Source organism: Harpia harpyja, chromosome 23, assembly GCF_026419915.1.
Source record: "Harpia harpyja isolate bHarHar1 chromosome 23, bHarHar1 primary haplotype, whole genome shotgun sequence".
Taxonomy (NCBI): domain Eukaryota; kingdom Metazoa; phylum Chordata; class Aves; order Accipitriformes; family Accipitridae; genus Harpia; species Harpia harpyja.
In genome coordinates, this window is record NC_068962.1 from 17,782,171 (window position 1) to 17,801,121 (window position 18,951).

Below are 18,951 nucleotides of genomic sequence, written 5' to 3' on the forward strand. Positions count from 1 at the left end.
ATTATCTGAAAAGAACACAAACCACTACCTCTATGGCGCACAAGTATGTATTGACTGAAATTGTGGCAGACAGCAACAGCCGTTTTTCATTTGATCACAACTTCGACAAATGTTTAAAAGCCTGAGCCAGGGTTCGCAATACTATGTATCAAGACAACATTTTTCCCCTCTCAAAACTCCAGCCAAAACTGCTCCGTTGCAGCAGAGGGAGAAGCTGCAGGGAAACGGTGGGTTTGTCCACAACAGAAATTTCATCCAAGTGTCTCTGGAGCAGCTGCAACTGCAAAGGGAGAGCTGTGGAGTCCAGGAGGATGACAGGGAACCAGCAGGGAAAGGTAGTGCAGGCACAGCACGTCAGGACCATGTGCTGAAGGAGATGTATTTAGCTGTGTTTCAGAGTTGCTGCTCAATTCAAGGACCACCTACTGTTTAAATAAATGCATCCATCTTTTTGAGCAGCATTGTTATACTCACTCATCAACAACCAAATAAAATTTAGAACAAACTAATTCATTCATGGTTTATCATCAGTATATTTTTCTCCACGCTCCACATAGCACTGTTTTCCTCACACACTTGCAAACACGAGGATTTTTAGGTGTTCTGTGGCAGTATCTTCATCAAGCAACTGTAAGTGTGAGGTTGGGTCTGCAAGATCCCTTGCTGCAGAAACTGGAAGACACCCAGCAAAGGAGGCAGGAACTGCAGGAGGAACCCCAGAGTCAAATTGGCTTGGCAGGAATGGGTTCCACCCCAGCCCTGAAAAGGGGTTTTAAGTACAAAAATATCCACAGATGATTGCTAATGGCAGGTTCTCTCCTTTTGGGGGAGCTGACTTGAGACCCGATAGTAATTATGACTTGCTGGGTCATGAACATTCACATCTGCAAACAAAGCAAGCACATGCAGGATCTGTGCATTCTCTGCAATGTGAGGTACGCACAGAAGTCTTGTCACAGCTGTAGATCTAACCAGATCAGAAGTAGAAGATGTTACTTACTACACAAAGGAGGGAGCAAAGAGGGGGACAGGATGAGACAGTGATCTGGGTCAAAAGACTTGAACAGTTGCATTCCCATGCCAGGTGATGCAGCGAGACAGGAGAAGCCAACTCTGCCTGATAAACCCAACTGCCATATTTGAGAAGTCCTAGCGCATCCAAGATGCCTGCACAGGGCTGGCAGATATGTCAGCAGTTTAGCGGGATGCCTGCAACCCATCAAGTGGCAATGGGAGACTGGGCAGGATACACATCCTACAGTACCCAAAATGACACCAGATACCTCTGGTTTAAGCAGCTGAGTCCCAGCCTATACGTTGATTTGGTGGCGAGCTGAATTGCTCTCAGCTCCGATGCCAGCATTGTCAGTGAGACACTTGCATTCACACACCTGCATATAGGTGTTTTAGTCCAGAGCTGAACCCTACCCCAATGACACTAGCAAGAGGCAGACTCACAAAAAAACACAGAAAGACGGGGTAGTTTTTGCAAGTAACAGTTAATCTGTGGAATCCCATGTCACAGGACTCTGGGGATGCTACAAGTTTACATAGGTGCAAAAGCAACTAGGCAACTCACAGAAGAAAATAACCTAGCCTGCCAATCAAAGAGGTTGGAAAAATGTTCTGGCAAAACACCACTGTGTGTTTCCCTGTTTTTCTACTCTTCCCCTGGCACCTACCATCAGCAACTGTCAGATGGGATGCTGGTCTAGACAGATCTTGCTTTTGCCTTTGTAGAGGTATTCACACATTCCTTATGTTTCAGCATCCACTATGGAATGGGAATATCGCCACTGTGCAAGAGAGAAACAAACAGCAGGTCCCAAGCTAACCAAGGTGACTGCCAGACAAAACCTGCGCAGAGCCTGAGGTGAACAGCTACAGATCACCCAATTCAACCCTAACACAAAACAGACTTCTTAAAACCAGAAACATGGAGGGAGTAGTGGTGCACTTGCAGATGGGAAGAAGCTGTTGTTAATATGTTATTATTGGAAAGCACGTTCACAAACATTTGTGAAATATCATAGGAGGGAAAAAAAAACCCCACCAAAAAAACCCACACACATGTTGAAATGATTAATTCTTCTTTTAAAGCAAGCTTTGAGTACCGCGCAGGAAACTTATGGCCTTATGCCACATATTCCACAAAAAGGAGAAGGGGAAATACTCATCAAGATTAGCACCGTATATTCTGTGTGCTGGATGAGGCAAAGAGTCTGTGGGAGGGATGCTGGCAAGCAATAATGTAATTAAAAATTGTAACCTAACCCAGAGAAACAAGGAGGAGAAATAACGCTGGCTTTTCCAAACTAGAGACAACTTGACTTAGTTATCCTGTGTTTTTAAAGATAAACAAACACACACTTTAATGTGGTCATTTATAAAAGAATTATTTTGTTACCTAGAAAGCACAATCCAGAATTAGAGTACCATGGAGCTAGGATTCATCAAAAAACTATGAAGACTATGATCACACTTTACACTTAAGGACAATGAGATGTTTTCAGATGAGAACAGTTATGCTTAACTTTACATAACTAAGCCCTGGCATGCATATGCACATATATATATATATATATAAGTGCATGTGTGTGCATATTTTTTTTTCCTCATACCTCAACAAGAATTCTGCTAAACAACTATTTATTTTTAAAAGTTCTGTAATAAACTAAAAGATGTGGGAGTTGGGCTTGAGTGAAAAAATAACCACAAGAACAGATGAAACACTGCAAAAAGTGATCATGTTTTCTTGCTTCCCTCCTCATTAAAATACATTGCAGCACACATAACTCTCAAACTTTTTTCAAGAGCTCCTCTCTTGGGGAAAGAGTTTATTTAGCTTTTTGCACAAATTGTCTTTAAAGCATTTTCTTGCTTTACTACAGATGGTTTATCTAGTTGTTACTTACATTGTTGCTTCTGATGAAACAGTTATAGTACTTGCTTTCTTCTTCTTACTAATGCTCTCCTCTGTTCCTTCTCAGCACTTCATTCGTGCATTGTCCAGCCACCAGACGAAATGGGAGCTACCTCAAGCTTAGCAAGACTGTAACGTTCTTCCCTCTCCTATTCGAGTTGCATGAACAATTTTCAAACACAAGTCTTGAATCTGAAGTCAGCATTTTACTATTTAAAAGACCCTCAGCTTATTTCAGAGCTCTGTTTGAAGCCCACAGAGAAAGCAGTAGTCCAGCTTTTCTGTTGCCCTGTCTGGAGAAAGTGCGGTCAACCCACCACATGTACAGAAGACATTTTAGAGAGTAGCTGTTCAGAGGTCTCTGTTGAAGAAAAAAATCTGCCAAAGAGACCTCTGCTGTCCCAAAGAAATAACAGGACACTGTCCCTGTCCAAATAACAGGACAAGCTTTGGAGAAGCCAGCTCGTGTTTCAACCCAAGAGGCAGATATGAAATTGTTACAGCTGGCTTTCATTTTGACAGGTCAGGAGAGATCTGCAAATCCTACACACCTACGACACATGAGAATTAATCTATCCAGCCAGGGCAAAACGAAAAGCAAGAATTACCGCCTCTGTTTACAACCTTCAAGGAAGACAGAGACTTGTATTTCCTAAGATCTGCCTTTTAATTTCAGCAAGCATTAACAGCCTTCTACAAAGAGGCACCATTTCTGCCTTAATACCAGCAGAGAAAGAAACAAGGAGAAATGTGGGAAGTTAAGCCCATAACATACATGACCTTATCTAAGTAGGGATACAATTAAAGAGTGACCTAAAAGAAAAATTGGTTGAGCTACCGTCTATCATGCTGGAAAGGATATTAAAAAAAAAAAAAACCCACACCAAAAAACACAAACAAAAACCCCAACAGTTTAAAAGGATAATAAAGAAAAGTATGAGCAGAAAGTGTATCTGGTCAAGAGTTCAAGACTGCATCAAGTTTCACAGGGTAATCAGATACTGCATGGAAGCCAACATAACAGGATGCCCTTCCTGAGCAAATGAAAAATTATTGGCTGGAAACTAACAGGACAGCTTCTGTGTTCCTGGGTATTGGGAGGGCCAAAACCAGGTTTGCAAGGTAACACTCAGCCAATTCCTCAAACACAGCCTGCAGCTAATCAGCAGAGCTAATCCCCTTCTTGCAAGACAGACCTTTTCTTAACTGAAAAGAACCCTAATGAGAGAAGTGAGTGCAGATCCTACAACTTACATTAAACACATTAAAAATACATAGAGATTCTGTAAAAATCCACTTGCATACTTGTTTACATTTCCCTAATCTGGGCAATACAGCAGAGTGTCACTGGTGGAGGCAGAAGAGCTATGTCTAGCACCACAGAAAAATGAAACTGAAGGTCCTACAGCCTTTCCCTTGAAGCTGCAAAACAAAAAACAGACAACCTTCCTTTGTTCATTTTCACACTTTTTCCAGAAATTTGCATTGATGGGGGGGGGGGGAGCTGTTTGAAAGTACTGTTCAAATAAAAACCCACCTCAAAGAATCCCACCACCATCTGTTGCAATTTATAAGAGAGGTATTTTAAACCATACAATCCCCTGAGGCATGCTGCTCCTCTCACTGGCCCCTCTTGTACGATTCAGGGAATTCTGCCTTGAGTAGCACCAACACATAGCTACATCCCAAGGAATTAGGAGAGATAGGAAGACAAATGTCTTCCATTTTTTCTGAAGTCAGTGAGCATCTCTCAGCATTTTGTAAATTCTGCTACTGCCCCGATTTTGCAACTTTCCCGCAGAAAACCCTTGGGCTGAGGCATGCATGGAGAGATGATGGAACATTAACTTTTCCTGAAGTAAACAGCAGGCTGTGCACCAGGACAGCGCTGCTCCAAGCAGCTGCCAGCAGGTCAGAAGGGCAATATATACTAGCTGGGGACAGGGTAAACTGAAAAACCACCCCAGTGATGGCAGCTACAGAAAGACATGGACAAGATGCCTAACACCTCTCCTCTCCCACAGCAGGAAGGGTGGAGTAGAAGTCTCTGACAGCCTCCCCGCAGGAGAAGCCTCTCCTGCTGCACCTTGTTTTTACCAGCAGAGCTCTGAAGGATCTCTCATAGCCACCCATAGAGCAACTGGCTCTGCGCCTACCTCCTCGGAGCAGAATTGGGGAAGCCAGGAAGCCCAAGCGCAGAGGTGTCTCAACCTATGACACAGCTGCACCGACACAGCAAGGGAGCAAAGGCTCCTGCAAATTCATCCGGTTGAAAAAACGCAGTGGTCTCCTATGCAGAGCTTCTGAAAGACACAGACTCCATGAATGTAAATTAGCTGGCTGTCCCAAAAGAAGGTGGGTTAGAAAGAAAGCGCAGATGATCATCTGACCTATCCCACAGGGATTAAGACAGAAACATTGGCATTTGGGGAAAGGAAGCAGCTACAAAGAATAAATACTCAGGGCAGCCAGTACCTGCATGGAGAGCAGGTAAGTAGCTGTTATCTGACAAGGGAAATGAGTGGCTGTAGGAGGTACCAGAGATCAAAGATACAGTAAGTAGAGCAGGGAGGAGATTAAAGGGCTGAGCTGCAGACACCCACCCAACCCAGGCTGAGTCAGTACAACAGCATGGAAAAGACCAGGGAGAGCTCAAGCCCTGGTGGAAAAGGGTGTCCTGCTGCACCCAAGAGACATGTGAGCAGCAATCATCACAGGGAGCAAAAAACCAGCCAAGGTAGGGCTGGGCAAGAGGAATCAAGAAAAGGTACAAGCCACTGGTGCAAGTGGAAGGCAAACATAGTCACAGTTCCTACAACCTAAGCACTTCCCAGCACCGCAAACGCCTCAGCATCAGGGTGATCTTTGGACATGGCAATGGTCCACCATGTCAAACAAAACTGTCTTCTAGCAAAGTCACACCACCACAGCCTCCATGCCCAGTGGAGGAAACACTTTAAAGAAGCAGTTGGGAAGCCATTTATATTGTATTCCAGTACAAATGCCCAGTGGTCCAGGACATACAGATAAATTCTCCTCAACTCAGGTTAAGGATTTGCTATAGAAGGCCAGGAAACAGAGTGTTACACTTCTGACTTCCAGCTCTCCAGAAGCCAACCCCATCCCAGGGAGTGCTCTGCCTTCGCTCGCAGCTTACCCTGCTGTCTGGTTTAGTGTAACAAATGTGGTTTGATCTCCCTGCAGCAGCTGCTGTCTTCCTGCCCTTCCTGGGCCACTCTCAGAGGGCACAGAAGAAGGTAAGCTATAGCAGCCTGGTCTGCAAAAACATCACTTCAACCCTCCCTTCTTTAAAGAGACTATTCACACTGCATAACAAGCAAAAAAGGAAATGGAGATAAAGAAGAGCTGACTGCAACTAGTCAACAGACTGGTAAGTCAAGTAGTATAGTTTGCTCAGTCATACAATAGAGTAAGTAAAAAGAAAACTGGAGGCAGTACAGCTTGGTGACCTAGGGGTACCAAAAAGAACAGCAAAGTCATTTGCTGCTACCTAATAACGATGGAGATGAGTCTGTCTCTCCTCACTGCGAAAGCCAAGGAAAAAAAAAAGCAACACTTCACTTTGACAGTGGAAAATCTAAAGGGATTTAAAGTGCATGTTAAAAATCAAATGGAATGCCGATTCTTTTCCTACAGAGGTGCACTTTAATTCACCCTATGTCCTCAAATACCTGGAAGCAGCCATCACTTCTAGCATTCACATACCACACCTACTAAGTGTCTCAGAGGAAGCTGCTGGGTGTCACTGACCAACTTCAAATTAAAGCATGACAAGTCAAAAAGCAAGATTGCTCCTATTGCTATGTGTAAAGCAAGCTTCTAAGAAAGCACTTGTCAAGCCCATTTGTTTTTTTAAATAGTACCTGTCACAACAGCTAAGCCATTTTAGGAAGCGTTTAAAAAAAGAATAAGCTAAACATAGTGCTAAATTTGAGGCTTACAGACCTCAAGTGCTTTTTCCAAACTACCTTTCATTTCAATATCACATTCAACAGGTCAGAATACGGAAAGGCTTTTCTGAACTTCAAGAGTTTGAAACCTGATTTTCACAGGTGTCAAGTGCTTGCAGTTGTCATCAGCTTTTCTGAAGGTGTAGGGCAAAGGGCTGTCAGTTGCACTAAAGAAAAAAAAAATCCTTTAATCCTTTCTAGAGAAGACAAACCAGTAACAACAAGTTATTTGCACAGTAAAGTCCAAAAGGACTATGAATTTAAAAATTAATGCTTAGTCTTGTGTTTACATTTAATACCACAGTGTGCCTGCAATAACACTGAAAACAAAACACCCCTCATCACTTGCTGCAAGCTTGATATTAGTGTGTATTTCATAGGTCTCAAAACATATTTAAGCTAGCTTTGGCAGACAGACTCAGTATGTTTACAAATTACTTCTGCATAGTGTAGATTACCTGCTGATAGGTATTTTCTCAGTACTAAGCAATGAATGGTTAGACTTCAACAATGAAATACAGTTTCCTTCTGATCAGCTGCCATTTGCAGTGGCAAAAGTGAAATATGAATGTATGGAAAAAGACTACATGGTAGTTTTGCCTCAGGTTTTTTGTGCTTTAAAATAAAAAGATAGATTTCCTGCCATTTTTAACATGTTATCCATTGCCAGTTTAATTTTGCTAAGAGAAGATTCCTCTTCAGCCTGTCACTTTGACTAGCCAAGAGAGAAGATGGAGAGCACTTAAAAGAGTTGTTTATGAGATGACAAATGCTTCGAAGGACCTCTTAGGTATGTATTAGAATGTCAATTTAGACTAGCAGTGGAAGTTACTTCTGAAAGAGACAACTCTCCATTAGATCTCTCCAGAAGATAGATAACACCTTCAGACTTGAAGCTGTGCATCCAATTTAAGATTTCCCAACAGCAAGTAATTCAAAATTGAAGCTACCATTTATTTTCTTAATGCTCAAGACTTACGAGCAGTAGGTAGCACTACATGGTACAGTCCATCACTTTAAACCACTGTTAAGAAAGAAATTAGGGGGTTTTTTTGGTGGTGTTTTTTTTTTTTTTTTAAACATTATATAGCCAATTCTCTACTGTGGGGAGCTGGAAGGAAAATGTGGGGAGAGGCGAAGCACAAGCAGCGAACAGTATGATGCAAAAAACACCCCAGGTAAGTTGTCCCCACATTCTGACATGGCTGGTACTGAGCTACTGTCAGTAAGCTCTGCTGAACCTAAGTCAGCTCCTCCACAGACACCAAGGCATCACTGCAAAGAGCTACAGTGCAGGATGTAGTCCATGCATTACAAACTCTCCACACACCAACCGGCCCTCTCACATCCCAGGCATCTTGACTGGCAAGGTTAAAGCTCCAAATGGAGATACACGCTTTTCTGCTGGCAGATGCTCAAGCAGCCTCACTCCCTCTTTTTTCCTAGATGCATCATCTTACTGGAGTTCCCTGATCTTTATATACTACAGTCCCACCAAAAGCTGTATGTATTGGCATAAGTGAGGGATAGAACGAACCAGTGTTACACTGGGCAACACAGCCACCAATTCACGTCACACCACACTCTTAATGGTTTTATTTGCTCTAGGGAGCTAGCACTAAAGCATTATCACCCAGACTTGGTCAAACACGAGCGTTAAGTTTTCCTAGGTGTGACACAACCCAACAACTTGCTGCTCTCAAGGACAAATGGGATATTCCACTCCCCTTCCCTATAGCTGTGACATCTCACCTCCTCCCTGGGTCTCAGCATTTACTCAAACCCTTGGTGAGGGAAACTCAGCTCACTAACCTGTCAGGAAATTAACTCTGGAAGAAAAGCTAAGCTAGCAAAACAAGGTCCAAGCAGTACAGGAGGCAGGGCATGGACAGAGCGCAAGGTTTTTCTTCAGCAGCTTCCAGCTGCTCTACCCAGTTAACAACTTCCTGACTTACACCGTGTGAGCCAAATGTCCTATAACAAGGTTTCTAGGGTTTGGGTTGGTCATTTCTTAAAAGCAAGAAATTAAAGGCATTTCCATGCAAAACTAGAGATAACATGCCCTAGCCTTCACTGGAATCCTTTACATTACTCTTTGAAGAATCTATTCCCCCCCCCTCCCCGAGTTTGACATGCTCTCTGAGCAAATCAGTAAGTAAGGCAAAAATTCAGTATGTACAAGTTTAAATCTAAAGATCTGGACCCATCAGATCCAGAAAGGAATTCAGACTTCAGGCATACTAGTGTGGGTTTTGAAAGAGGATTTGCTCACCACCAGTGAAGCTATTTGGGAAAGTGCATCGTATTGACTACACATGCAGAATTTTTTCCTTCCTAGTTTTATTTTATTCTTCTCAACTTCAGAGAGATTGAAGGTCTTAAAGAGCAGCTCTAGTAGGAAAGTACAACAGACACCAGGACTGGAGCTGCTCGTCTCATCAACAGGAGACAGCCCAAGAGCCCAAACAATTACAGAAGACAATATCAACTGCAACAGCCCCTGTGGCTGGACAATCCTTGTCCAGATTTGCAAGCCCAGAACAGCAGGAGAATTTGTAACTACTGAGTCCAGAGCTATTAGGCATGCCTAAGCAGACAACCAACAGCCTTAGAAATTCAACGTGCACCTTCAAACTTGGCAACCCCCCTCCCAGTTGAATTTTTTTCACCGAGAGCTAACAGACAACCTCACAGGTTACCTCTGCACCAGAGTGGAGTCAAGCCTGTGTGGTTTTTCCCACTCTAGTCCGTAATACTTCAGTCACACAACACATTTCCTCTGCAACCAGACTGAACTGTCAGCTCTCCAGCAAGGGACAGCTGTGATGTCTAATAGATAAGCACCATTCAGATTTTGACGCAGGGCCTGCAGTGAAGAGAATTAGTATGGGAAAACCCTACTTGAAATGACGCAAATCACCACATGCCCTTTATGATATTACAGGGTCGCTAAGTTTCATGCATTCCAAAACTTTCACACACTCACTTAGAAAAGTATACACTTAATGAATTTAAATGCAAATCTTGCGTGTCCAGTAGTTGACTATTAACATTAAAAACAACTGCTACTGGAAACAAATAATGGGAAATGTTTATCCAGAGAGTATTTTAAAAATTACAGAACTGCAAATGTCATACTGTCCTTCCACATTCAGAAGTATTTCCTTTATTAATCTTTCTAATCAGACTTAATGTTTAAAAAGTTTCCTACTTTGCTTCATGATTTGCCTATATATCATTTGTTTGTATATAATCCACCCTGCAGAATGAACCACCTTTCTTTAAAGCATCAAAGCCAACTTATGCAGTTGATCAGATGTGACAATGAAGCAACATATCCTCAATGGGAAGGGAAGTATGGCTATAAAATGCAGGCATGCAGAAGATACTGAAATTTAGCTGGATGACAAACTTGAATGTTGTGTTATTTTATTCAAAACTACTGTCCTGCTTTAAGGTATCTTTACTGAAACTACAAGTACTCCAGCTTTCCTCAACAGCCTCTCAGTTTACTGATACCCCAGAGTACAATTAAAAATAAGGTAAGAATTTAACATGCTTCCTATCAACTTGCTGCTAAGGACAAACATAGTCATTTGCATGATCCAGCTAAGACATGTAATCAGCCGCTTACAAGAACAAAGAACTTGAAAGGAATCCTGTTTTCCAAAGATTGAAGTGGTAAAAGCAGCAGAGGAGGAAAAAAAATAGCATCCTTTGCTCTGATGTGTAGCGTCTATTGCATATGACTAAACCCTAGGTCATACTTAAACTTCAAATTGAAAACTTTTTTTTTCCCCCTTTTGAAATACAAAAGATTGCATCAAATGGAAGGACATTTCGTATATTCACTTAGAAACCAAAGTTCTCAACCTTGTCCCTCTTACATCAATTGCTGGGGTAAAAAAAAAAAAAAAAAAAAAAAAAAAAAGATAAAGCTTATTCAGGTCAGATAATTGCAAAGACCAAGATATGCTGTTCCCTTTGCTTTATTCTAGAAAAGACTGATGTGACTAGGATGAAGACAGACTTGGTCTAGTTCTCCCTAACAAAGGATCTTCTATGGTTTGCTTCATCTGGAGGTAACTAGTCTGGTGAAGAGCCCATCAGTCTCTGCCATACATCACAAAACAGACCTACACACAGACTTTTCACAAAAGGTATCGTGGGTTGTTTAGAGTACTGATGACTAACAGATTAAGCTGTTCCAGAAAATTAGCTCTGTAGAAACAAATCACCTCACTTCTAAAAATCATTTCAAAATCCCACTCCTCATTGGAAATAATCTCCAATACCATGCAAAAGGTTTGTGCTGTGAGAGCTGAGGGAAGGAGCACACAGTGATTCTGAAGTAACCAAGGGAAGCCAAAGCACGGGATGGAAAGCCAGATGCCTGCTTTAAAAGAAAGCCAAATCCTTTGAGGTTTATAAATTCATTAAAGATGTATCTGTCCATTTTTATCTGTGTCTTGTGATAGGAACGGTTGGTGGAAAGCAGGCATTCATAACCCTGCCAGAATACAGAACAGGCCCGCTGCGGAGGACAGCTAGCCCAGGAGCTTCCCGGCCAAAAAAGCCCTTTGAAGGAAGTCCTGCAGCACTTCATCTCAGAAGAGCGCGCGCTGAGAGGCACAGCTGGGGGATGGGAAGGAAGCTCGAGTATCTGCCACTCCAAAGGGAAAGGGGGTAAAGGGGTAACCTCTGTACTGCAATAAATACACAAAGTCCAGGGAAAAGGTAATGCCAAGCCTCCTTCACTGGGAGCATTCACAGCTCCCTGCTGTTCTGAGTTAAAAGCAGATTGCCTTCTCTAACTAGGCAGACCCTGGACTGTCTAGGGCAAGAACTGAACTACGCCAAACAACAGTGTAAGAGTAAACACACATAGGATGCTTACTCCTCTCTAGATAAACACACAGAACTGACAACCGCACAGCCTCAGTCAGCAGCAATGGACGCAACCCCTTCCCTTCCCCACAGGGAGCGCTCACAGGGTGCCACCAACGCCAGAGGGAAGGCAGAGGAAGGGGCTGGAGGCGCAAGGCAGAACAGAAATGTAAAACAATGCTCCTGCTATAGTCCCTGCCATAGAGTCCAAGCTGCTGCAGGCCATACAAACAGTCTTATTTACACAACTTTTCAAAACTTCCAGGTCCTCCTTTGTTCTAAAAAAGCAAGGCTGTTCTAAAAACATTTTGACTCAAATGACCCAAGGTCAGGGACAGCATCAGCTCCATTTAATACTGGAAATTCTTCCAGTAGCCTCTGAAAGGGCAACAAAAAAAACCCCAAGTGATTTGCATGCAAAGGAACTAACAAAGCCTGGTTTCTTGCTTACAACCTACTCGTAAAATAAACTGCACAAGATTTTCACATGGATGGCTACAAAGGGGCAAGTTGTGATTGAAGTTCTTTTCCCTCCTATGGATTACACACCTTCTCTTTTGAGTGGCTGCCCTGATGCCTCCAATGGCATCTGTTCCCACTGCTGGCCTTTCTTTTGGCCAGAGCACCAGCACGGTCTGTCTGCAAAACCTGCTTACAGCTTCACTGAAGATCTGTAGAAGCTTCAATACCTGCATGTTTCCACTGCTTTGTGAGACCCAGTCAACATGTTACCTAAGCTTAGGAGAGAGAATGGAAAGATTGCAAGTAGTCTCACTTCTGCGGGAACCAGCTAAAAATGGGCAGCCAGGATAGTTTTAAGATCCTACCACCAGCAGCAAGTCAGGAGAGGTTTTGTGTTCAGTTATATCTCCACCAGAGCAACGACTGATTTTGAAACAGCTACACACTACCTTGAGAGACAGCACAAACGCACTCATATTTCTACCACCCATGCTTCTACCTGTGCCATGCACAGCTTCCAGCCTCCCCAGACACCAGCCAAGGGCTCTGCACAAATGCTACAGATCTGTTAATGCCACATGACTGACTCTCTTACAGCAATGAAAAGGAAGTTTAAGAGTTTCAGAAACACCACTCTTGTAGGAGCTTCTTGCAAGAGGCTACTGTTACATTGGTAGCGTGGACACAAAAGCACAAAGCAGAAATTCCTCACGCACTCTTGTAAATTGTGGAAGTATTCAAATAAAAACAGAATACAATTTATTTTGCTCAGAGAACTAATTTTTCCTCCAGAGACGAATGTAAGATGACAGGTCACCTTCAAAATAAGTCGTATCATTAACACAGAACATTTTCAAATTAAGAGAAAAAGAGACGCCATCAAGGTTCAAGGCAAAAGAACAAACTGGAACTGAAGAACAAGACCTCCTTGGAAGGACAGCTTTAATTGCATAGCCTTTGCAGCAGGGAGTGGTGTGGAGAATTCGAAATGGGACACAGAGCTATAATTGCATGGGCATTTGCTAAGTAGGTCTGTGTATTCTGTTGTGCAAAAGCATAAAAAACCTCAAGAGATAAGCACTTCAGTGTGCACAGAGCTTGGACACCTTCCCAGAATTCAGGTCATAAGCAAAGACCCTCATAAGCAATGAAGGGTGCCAGAGCAAACACTTCCATGCAACCGGTCTGCATTTGTCTGTCTCGCCAAAGATTAAATGATGCACTTTTTTTCTTTTTATTGGCAAAGGCGCAATACAAAAGTGCAATTAGTAAACAGCAGCTTTACAAATTTCAGTCTCTCACCCATTTTCACACAATATCACCGTATGTCAACACCCAAATTTTAAATACTGTTATACTTCATGTATCTGTTGTGTTAACTTGGGGCGGGGGGGGGGGGGGGAAGTAAAATCCTGCTTTCTACATTTACTTTCAAACAAGTTCTCTAGAGAACAGCCAAAGTATCCCAAAGCCTACTGGAGAAAGTCAGTTGGATTCCCAGCGCAGTCACACTCTGATAAAAGGAGCTTCAAATTCAGTCTCAAACTACATCTTAACTGTATCAGCTTCATCCTGCAAAGGAAGTTAAGGGACTAGCATTAGGCTGTGGTTGCTAGACTTCAGCTTGGACAAGTATTTTAACCACCTGTCCATTTACCACCAACCATCTTCAAATCTCCAAAAGAATAGCAGCCAAAAAGGAGGGATTCACAGTTAATAATTACCCAGCATACTGGTGTTTACAAACAGGCTTGCTTAACAGAAGTCTGTTAAGTGGTATTGATAATCATCTGAAAAGCATTTGTATGCAGCCAGGTATTGTTTTGTGATCTCTTCAGGCATCACAGCCATGAAGTAAGAGGTTTAAAAGAACACACAAAATACTGAAGGTTGAATTGATGGTATCGGCTCAAAGCCAGTCCAGCCAGTCCTGACAGACAAAGAAAACAAAACAGGCGGTGGAAGAAAAGACAAAAAAAAACCCCACACACCTTTCCCCATACATAAGCTGCTCTCATAAGCATCACTGTTTGTATAGCACAGACTCACAGTTCCTTCCAGATCAGGTCACCGTTCATCTTCAGAGCTCCCACCAACCCATCACCTGCACCGCTGCACCAACACCACCTCTACCTGACCACCAGCCCTGTTAACTACCCACAGCACCCAGTTTCTGTGCAAACCTCCGCTCCAGTTCCCAGTGGGAGCAACCTGAGCCATCCTCCTCCTTGCTGTTCAGCTCTCTGGACTCCTCTCGCCCAGGATACAGGGCCTGGCACGCTGCCTGCCCAGCTCCCCACACCACTAACCAAAGCACGCTGGAACGCCCGAACTACAGGGCTCACGATCTCCTCTCAGCCCCAGCATCCCTCACCCACACAGAAGGCGACCCGGGGCTCGCCCCTTCTTTCCAGGCAGCTTGGCTGTACAGATGCCTCATCCCTCACCCAGCTCATGGCAGAACTCTCTGGAGAGCAGGGAGAGCGCCCTTTTCCCCAAGGCCATGGCAGCAACCCCCTGTCCCAGCCTCTTCCCCTGTTAATGCTGGCACACTGCACTGGCACGGGGGAAGAGCCCGCTGGGAGCGGAGGCTCAGCCACAGCCACACAGGCGGGCTGGAGCACCGAGGGGCTTCCTACCTCTGCTCACATCATCCCCTTTGCTCAGGGTAGATGTTTTAACTCTTCACGTAGGCGCTGCACAGAGAGCAGCTTTGAGCCAGGGAAGAAGGAAGAGACAGCGGCCACACAATCTCCCCCGGTCTCCTCGCCCTGCCCAGGACACACCGTGTCCCCAGAGGGCCAGACACACACATGCTCTTCCAGTCCAATGGCTGCTGATGGTCATTCCTCCCTCTTCCAGCTCTCAATAAAACACAAGAGACTTTGCAATTAATTCCTAAGGGATATTACTAATTGGCAAAACCAAAATTCATCGTACATAAATCTAAATATTTATACCCATTTCTCAGCTTCCCATGGCATTGCATTCATCTAAGGGCTGAGTTCAGAGACTATTACAAAAAGAGATTGCCTTCAAACTGCCAAATGCTTTCAGGTCTCAGCTATGTCAGTCAGGCTTTGGTCCTTCTGCTCCTGCTGGTGCTACCCAGACCTCTGGTAGCCATCCATACTTGTTCTTTGTTTTAACAAAGTACCCAAAGCAGATTCATACACTTGTAAGAGAAAGATCTAAGAGAACAAGGAAGGGAGGGAACATCTCCTGTCTCGCACAATAAAGACAACCAAGGTAAAAAAAATAGATCTAACCTGCCAAATGATGAGGTATCATTTAATGTATTTTTTCAACTTCATACTTTCCTTATGTTAATAGCATACACAGCTCTGCTATTTACCATGATCCTGACTATACTAGTGCCTTACTCATCAGAGTTCTGTTCTATTTTTCATCGCTGGTCTTGGGGGGGGGGGGGGGGGGGAGAAAAAAAGAAGGGGGGGGGGGGAGAGAGACAGAAAAAAAAAGAGCAGTGACATTGGCTTCCAGTTTGTCCAGAAACTTATCAGGTGATGCTCTCCCTCTTTGAAATGAGCAAAATAAACTGTGAAACAGTCAGGAGTCAGGACACTCAAATGTTCCCATTTCATGACTAGAGAAAAGCAGGAGGTGTGCACAGCCCAGCCTTCTCTCCTTCCAGTGGTTCAACGGCAGAGCAAGACCTCCTGCCAAGAGGAGCTGCCTCTTCTCTTGCTGTAGCTTCTTTTTCACCTGCCTTTCTCTATGTTTTCCATCCAGTAAAAGACACTTTCTTCCTCTTAAGCAGTCATGGTGTCCAAAAAGCTGCCTATATTTACACTTACGAAAACAGCAGTAACTGTCATGCCATAACCAATAAAGCCCAAAATAACAAAGTAAAATCATGGCACAAGGTTGATTACTGCAATAATTACCACAGGCAGATAGTTTCAGCTGTGAAACTTTTTATGAAGTGGCATGAAAGTAGATACCGATCATACATTTGTCAAACAGATTAATAAATCCCTTCCAACCTTCTCTCAAAACTGGCAAGCAAAGGAACTTACTGCAGTTTTAAAAAGCAAGCAAAGGACTAAGACTCAATTGCCATTAACAGGCTCACACTTGCAGTGGAAAATTCTTATAACTACTTGAGACTGAAGCTAGTCAAGGCACAGGAAAGACTGCTGTTACCTTCTGGTGTGGCATAACATTTAAAATACATTTCAATTTGTTTAAAATAATGCCCTCAACTTTATTTTCTAGATGGATGAACTGGCCTGTAAAACCTGTTGCAGGGAACAATTAAAGAAGGATTCTAAAGCCACAGAAAATACAAAGAGCTAGAAATACACAAATGCATGTATTTTTTAAATCAGGAATCTCAAGTAAATCCAAGGTTTACACTGCAATCCTATTTGCTGCACTACTTTGTCAGATACTAAAGCACAAACTATTTCTTCCATTAAGCAATTTCTACTGCTTTCTCCTTGCTTATCTCCTTTCAGAAGTGTTATTCATAAAAAAAAAAAAAAAAAAGAGACACAAACCAAACCCATACAAAACCCAAAAGACCAGACTTTTCCACCTTCTGCTTACCTGTAGCATCTCTATCCAATTGAGAAATCTGTCCAAATGCTCTAAGGCCTGTCTTCACTGCACCATCTGCTGAGGCTCTTCCTCCCAAAGCGCAGCTCCACAAGGTAAGCCAAGCCCAGATAGGGCTTCTTGAGGTCCCACCCTCCCTGTCAGCCTCCCCACCTGCACATTCCTCCATCTGCTCTAGCACCAGAACTGCTCCTCTTGCAACCACACAGAGATCTGGATCAAGGAAGGCATCTGGCAAAAAACTAATTAGTTTAAAGTGAATCTGCAGTGGAACTACACCCTCTGCTCAAGCGATGGCAGCCACGCTCTAAAACAGCCTCAGACCTGCAGCATCCAACTTGTAGGTGTGTGGCTCAGATGTTACAGGGCATGACCAATGGAAGTAGGATAACTGCTCCATGATAATCCCTTTGTGTTCTACCTTGTGAGACATCGCTTGTTCCTCTTGGTTCATAGGATAAATCTAGGAGACTGGAAACCTGGCTGTGCTCAGCACCCTCTACAAAGTGTCCAAACAGAGTACTGTAAGTTGCACCAGGCTTGTGTTTTGACATAAGTTACATCCTGTGAACCAACTTGTGTTCAATATTTAGTTTACCATGTTCTCACCAAAATGTTTTGTATACATGTGCTTCAATGGAAGTGGAGTATGGTGAAGTCATGAACCCGAAAGAAAATACTACCTACCTATTTACAGATAGCCTGCGTGGATCAGCAATCCAATAACTAATGTGGGTAACAACTTATACCAGAGTTAGACTTCTTTGTGAGCATGCAGTCCTGAAACCGCACAGAGACCGTGAGAAGAACAAAAAGAGGGAACAGAGCAAGCACTGCCCAGGGAGGTACATCCTGGTACATGTCTGAAAAGAGAATGGGATCCAACTGCAGCTCAGAATTTCAGTAGCACATCCCTGCCAAATTTCAAACTTTTTTGCTTGCCTTTGTTGGGAACAGTCAGATCAAAGTTTGGATTTCTCTGGAAGGGCATAACTGAGGTTCATTTGGCAGCATATAGTGAGGGGACAGGGAAGAATGAGAATGGATCTCTGGAAGAACCTAAAAAAAGCAATTCCTTCCCACATCCAGGGAATGGCACCATGTTTCTAATGATTGCGCTTAGCACACTGTAATGCTCCTACCTTCACGATAATGAGATACCAATGCTAGTACTAACAATGCTGCTGTTATTATATATTACAATCCTTATAATAATAAATACTGCTCTGCTGCCTTTTGTTTCTGACAATCACTACCAAATGTGAAATGCCTTCTGAAAGATTTTTTTTTTTTCCCTGTATCTTCCAGATCTATCTCTGAAGATGAAAACATATAGGTTACTACTTGTATAAGAGGTTAAATCCAGACACACAGCATGGAGCTCCCATCTTGAATTCTCCACATAACATTTTCACAAATACATAGTGCAGTAAAAGCTGTAATATATTACAAGATTTTTCCAGCATTGGCTGTAAAGGCCTAGCTAAAACCAAACTCATTTTAATATAGCACCCTTGATTAAAATTCAAGGGAAGGTGGGAGAGGGGGAGAAAAATAAAGGAAAAATAAAAATGCAAGGGTGGCATACTAACATCCTTACTATGTGCTTCACCAAGCTGCTTCAGGAGCTGTTTTGAGCTATAAATCATTAGAAAAAGAAGTCTGCTACCAACTTCGGCTGTTACAGGAAAAATCACTAGGTTTATGACTTTATTTTTGCAATACCAAGCTATTTTCACAGAACACGCCATTTTACCATCTTGAAGCGAACACCTACTTCACTAATGGTCTATTATCGTCACAACTCAAAGCTACATCTTCATACTCCAGTGGTAACTTAAAAAACGCCTCAGGGAGGAAATCACCAAATCATTAAAATCAAATATGCTTTGAAGAATATTTGGGGTCTGTATTTAGGGGTGGGGAAAGATGTGCCTTTTAATTATTTTTTAATTAAATCAGCTGTGAGTTTTAAAGTTCAGAGCATTAGAAACCGCTTTGATGTTTCACTTCACGTAATATCAACCTTTTAGACAGTACAATCATGTTCCCCCATCTTGAGATAAGCCTCACATCATGTGAACATGTAACTGAATCAAAAGCAGCTGTCAACTTAGACAAACCCAT

General features: G+C 43.0%; 1 protein-coding gene across 3 annotated transcripts in view; it reads right to left on the reverse strand.

The window, feature by feature from the left end:
* Positions 1 to 18,951, reverse strand: part of RASSF3 (Ras association domain family member 3) — a 115,242-nt gene that overhangs the window by 22,230 nt on the left and 74,061 nt on the right. Inside the window, exon 1 of one of the 3 annotated variants that reach the window (XM_052774235.1) lies at positions 16,816 to 16,900. The exons of the other annotated variants lie outside the window; for them this stretch is intronic. Coding sequence (XP_052630195.1) covers positions 16,816 to 16,824 — 9 coding nt within the window. The 5' untranslated portion in view covers positions 16,825 to 16,900. Of the gene's footprint in view, positions 1 to 16,815; positions 16,901 to 18,951 lie in introns of those variants that run through there. 3 annotated transcript variants of the gene reach the window in all.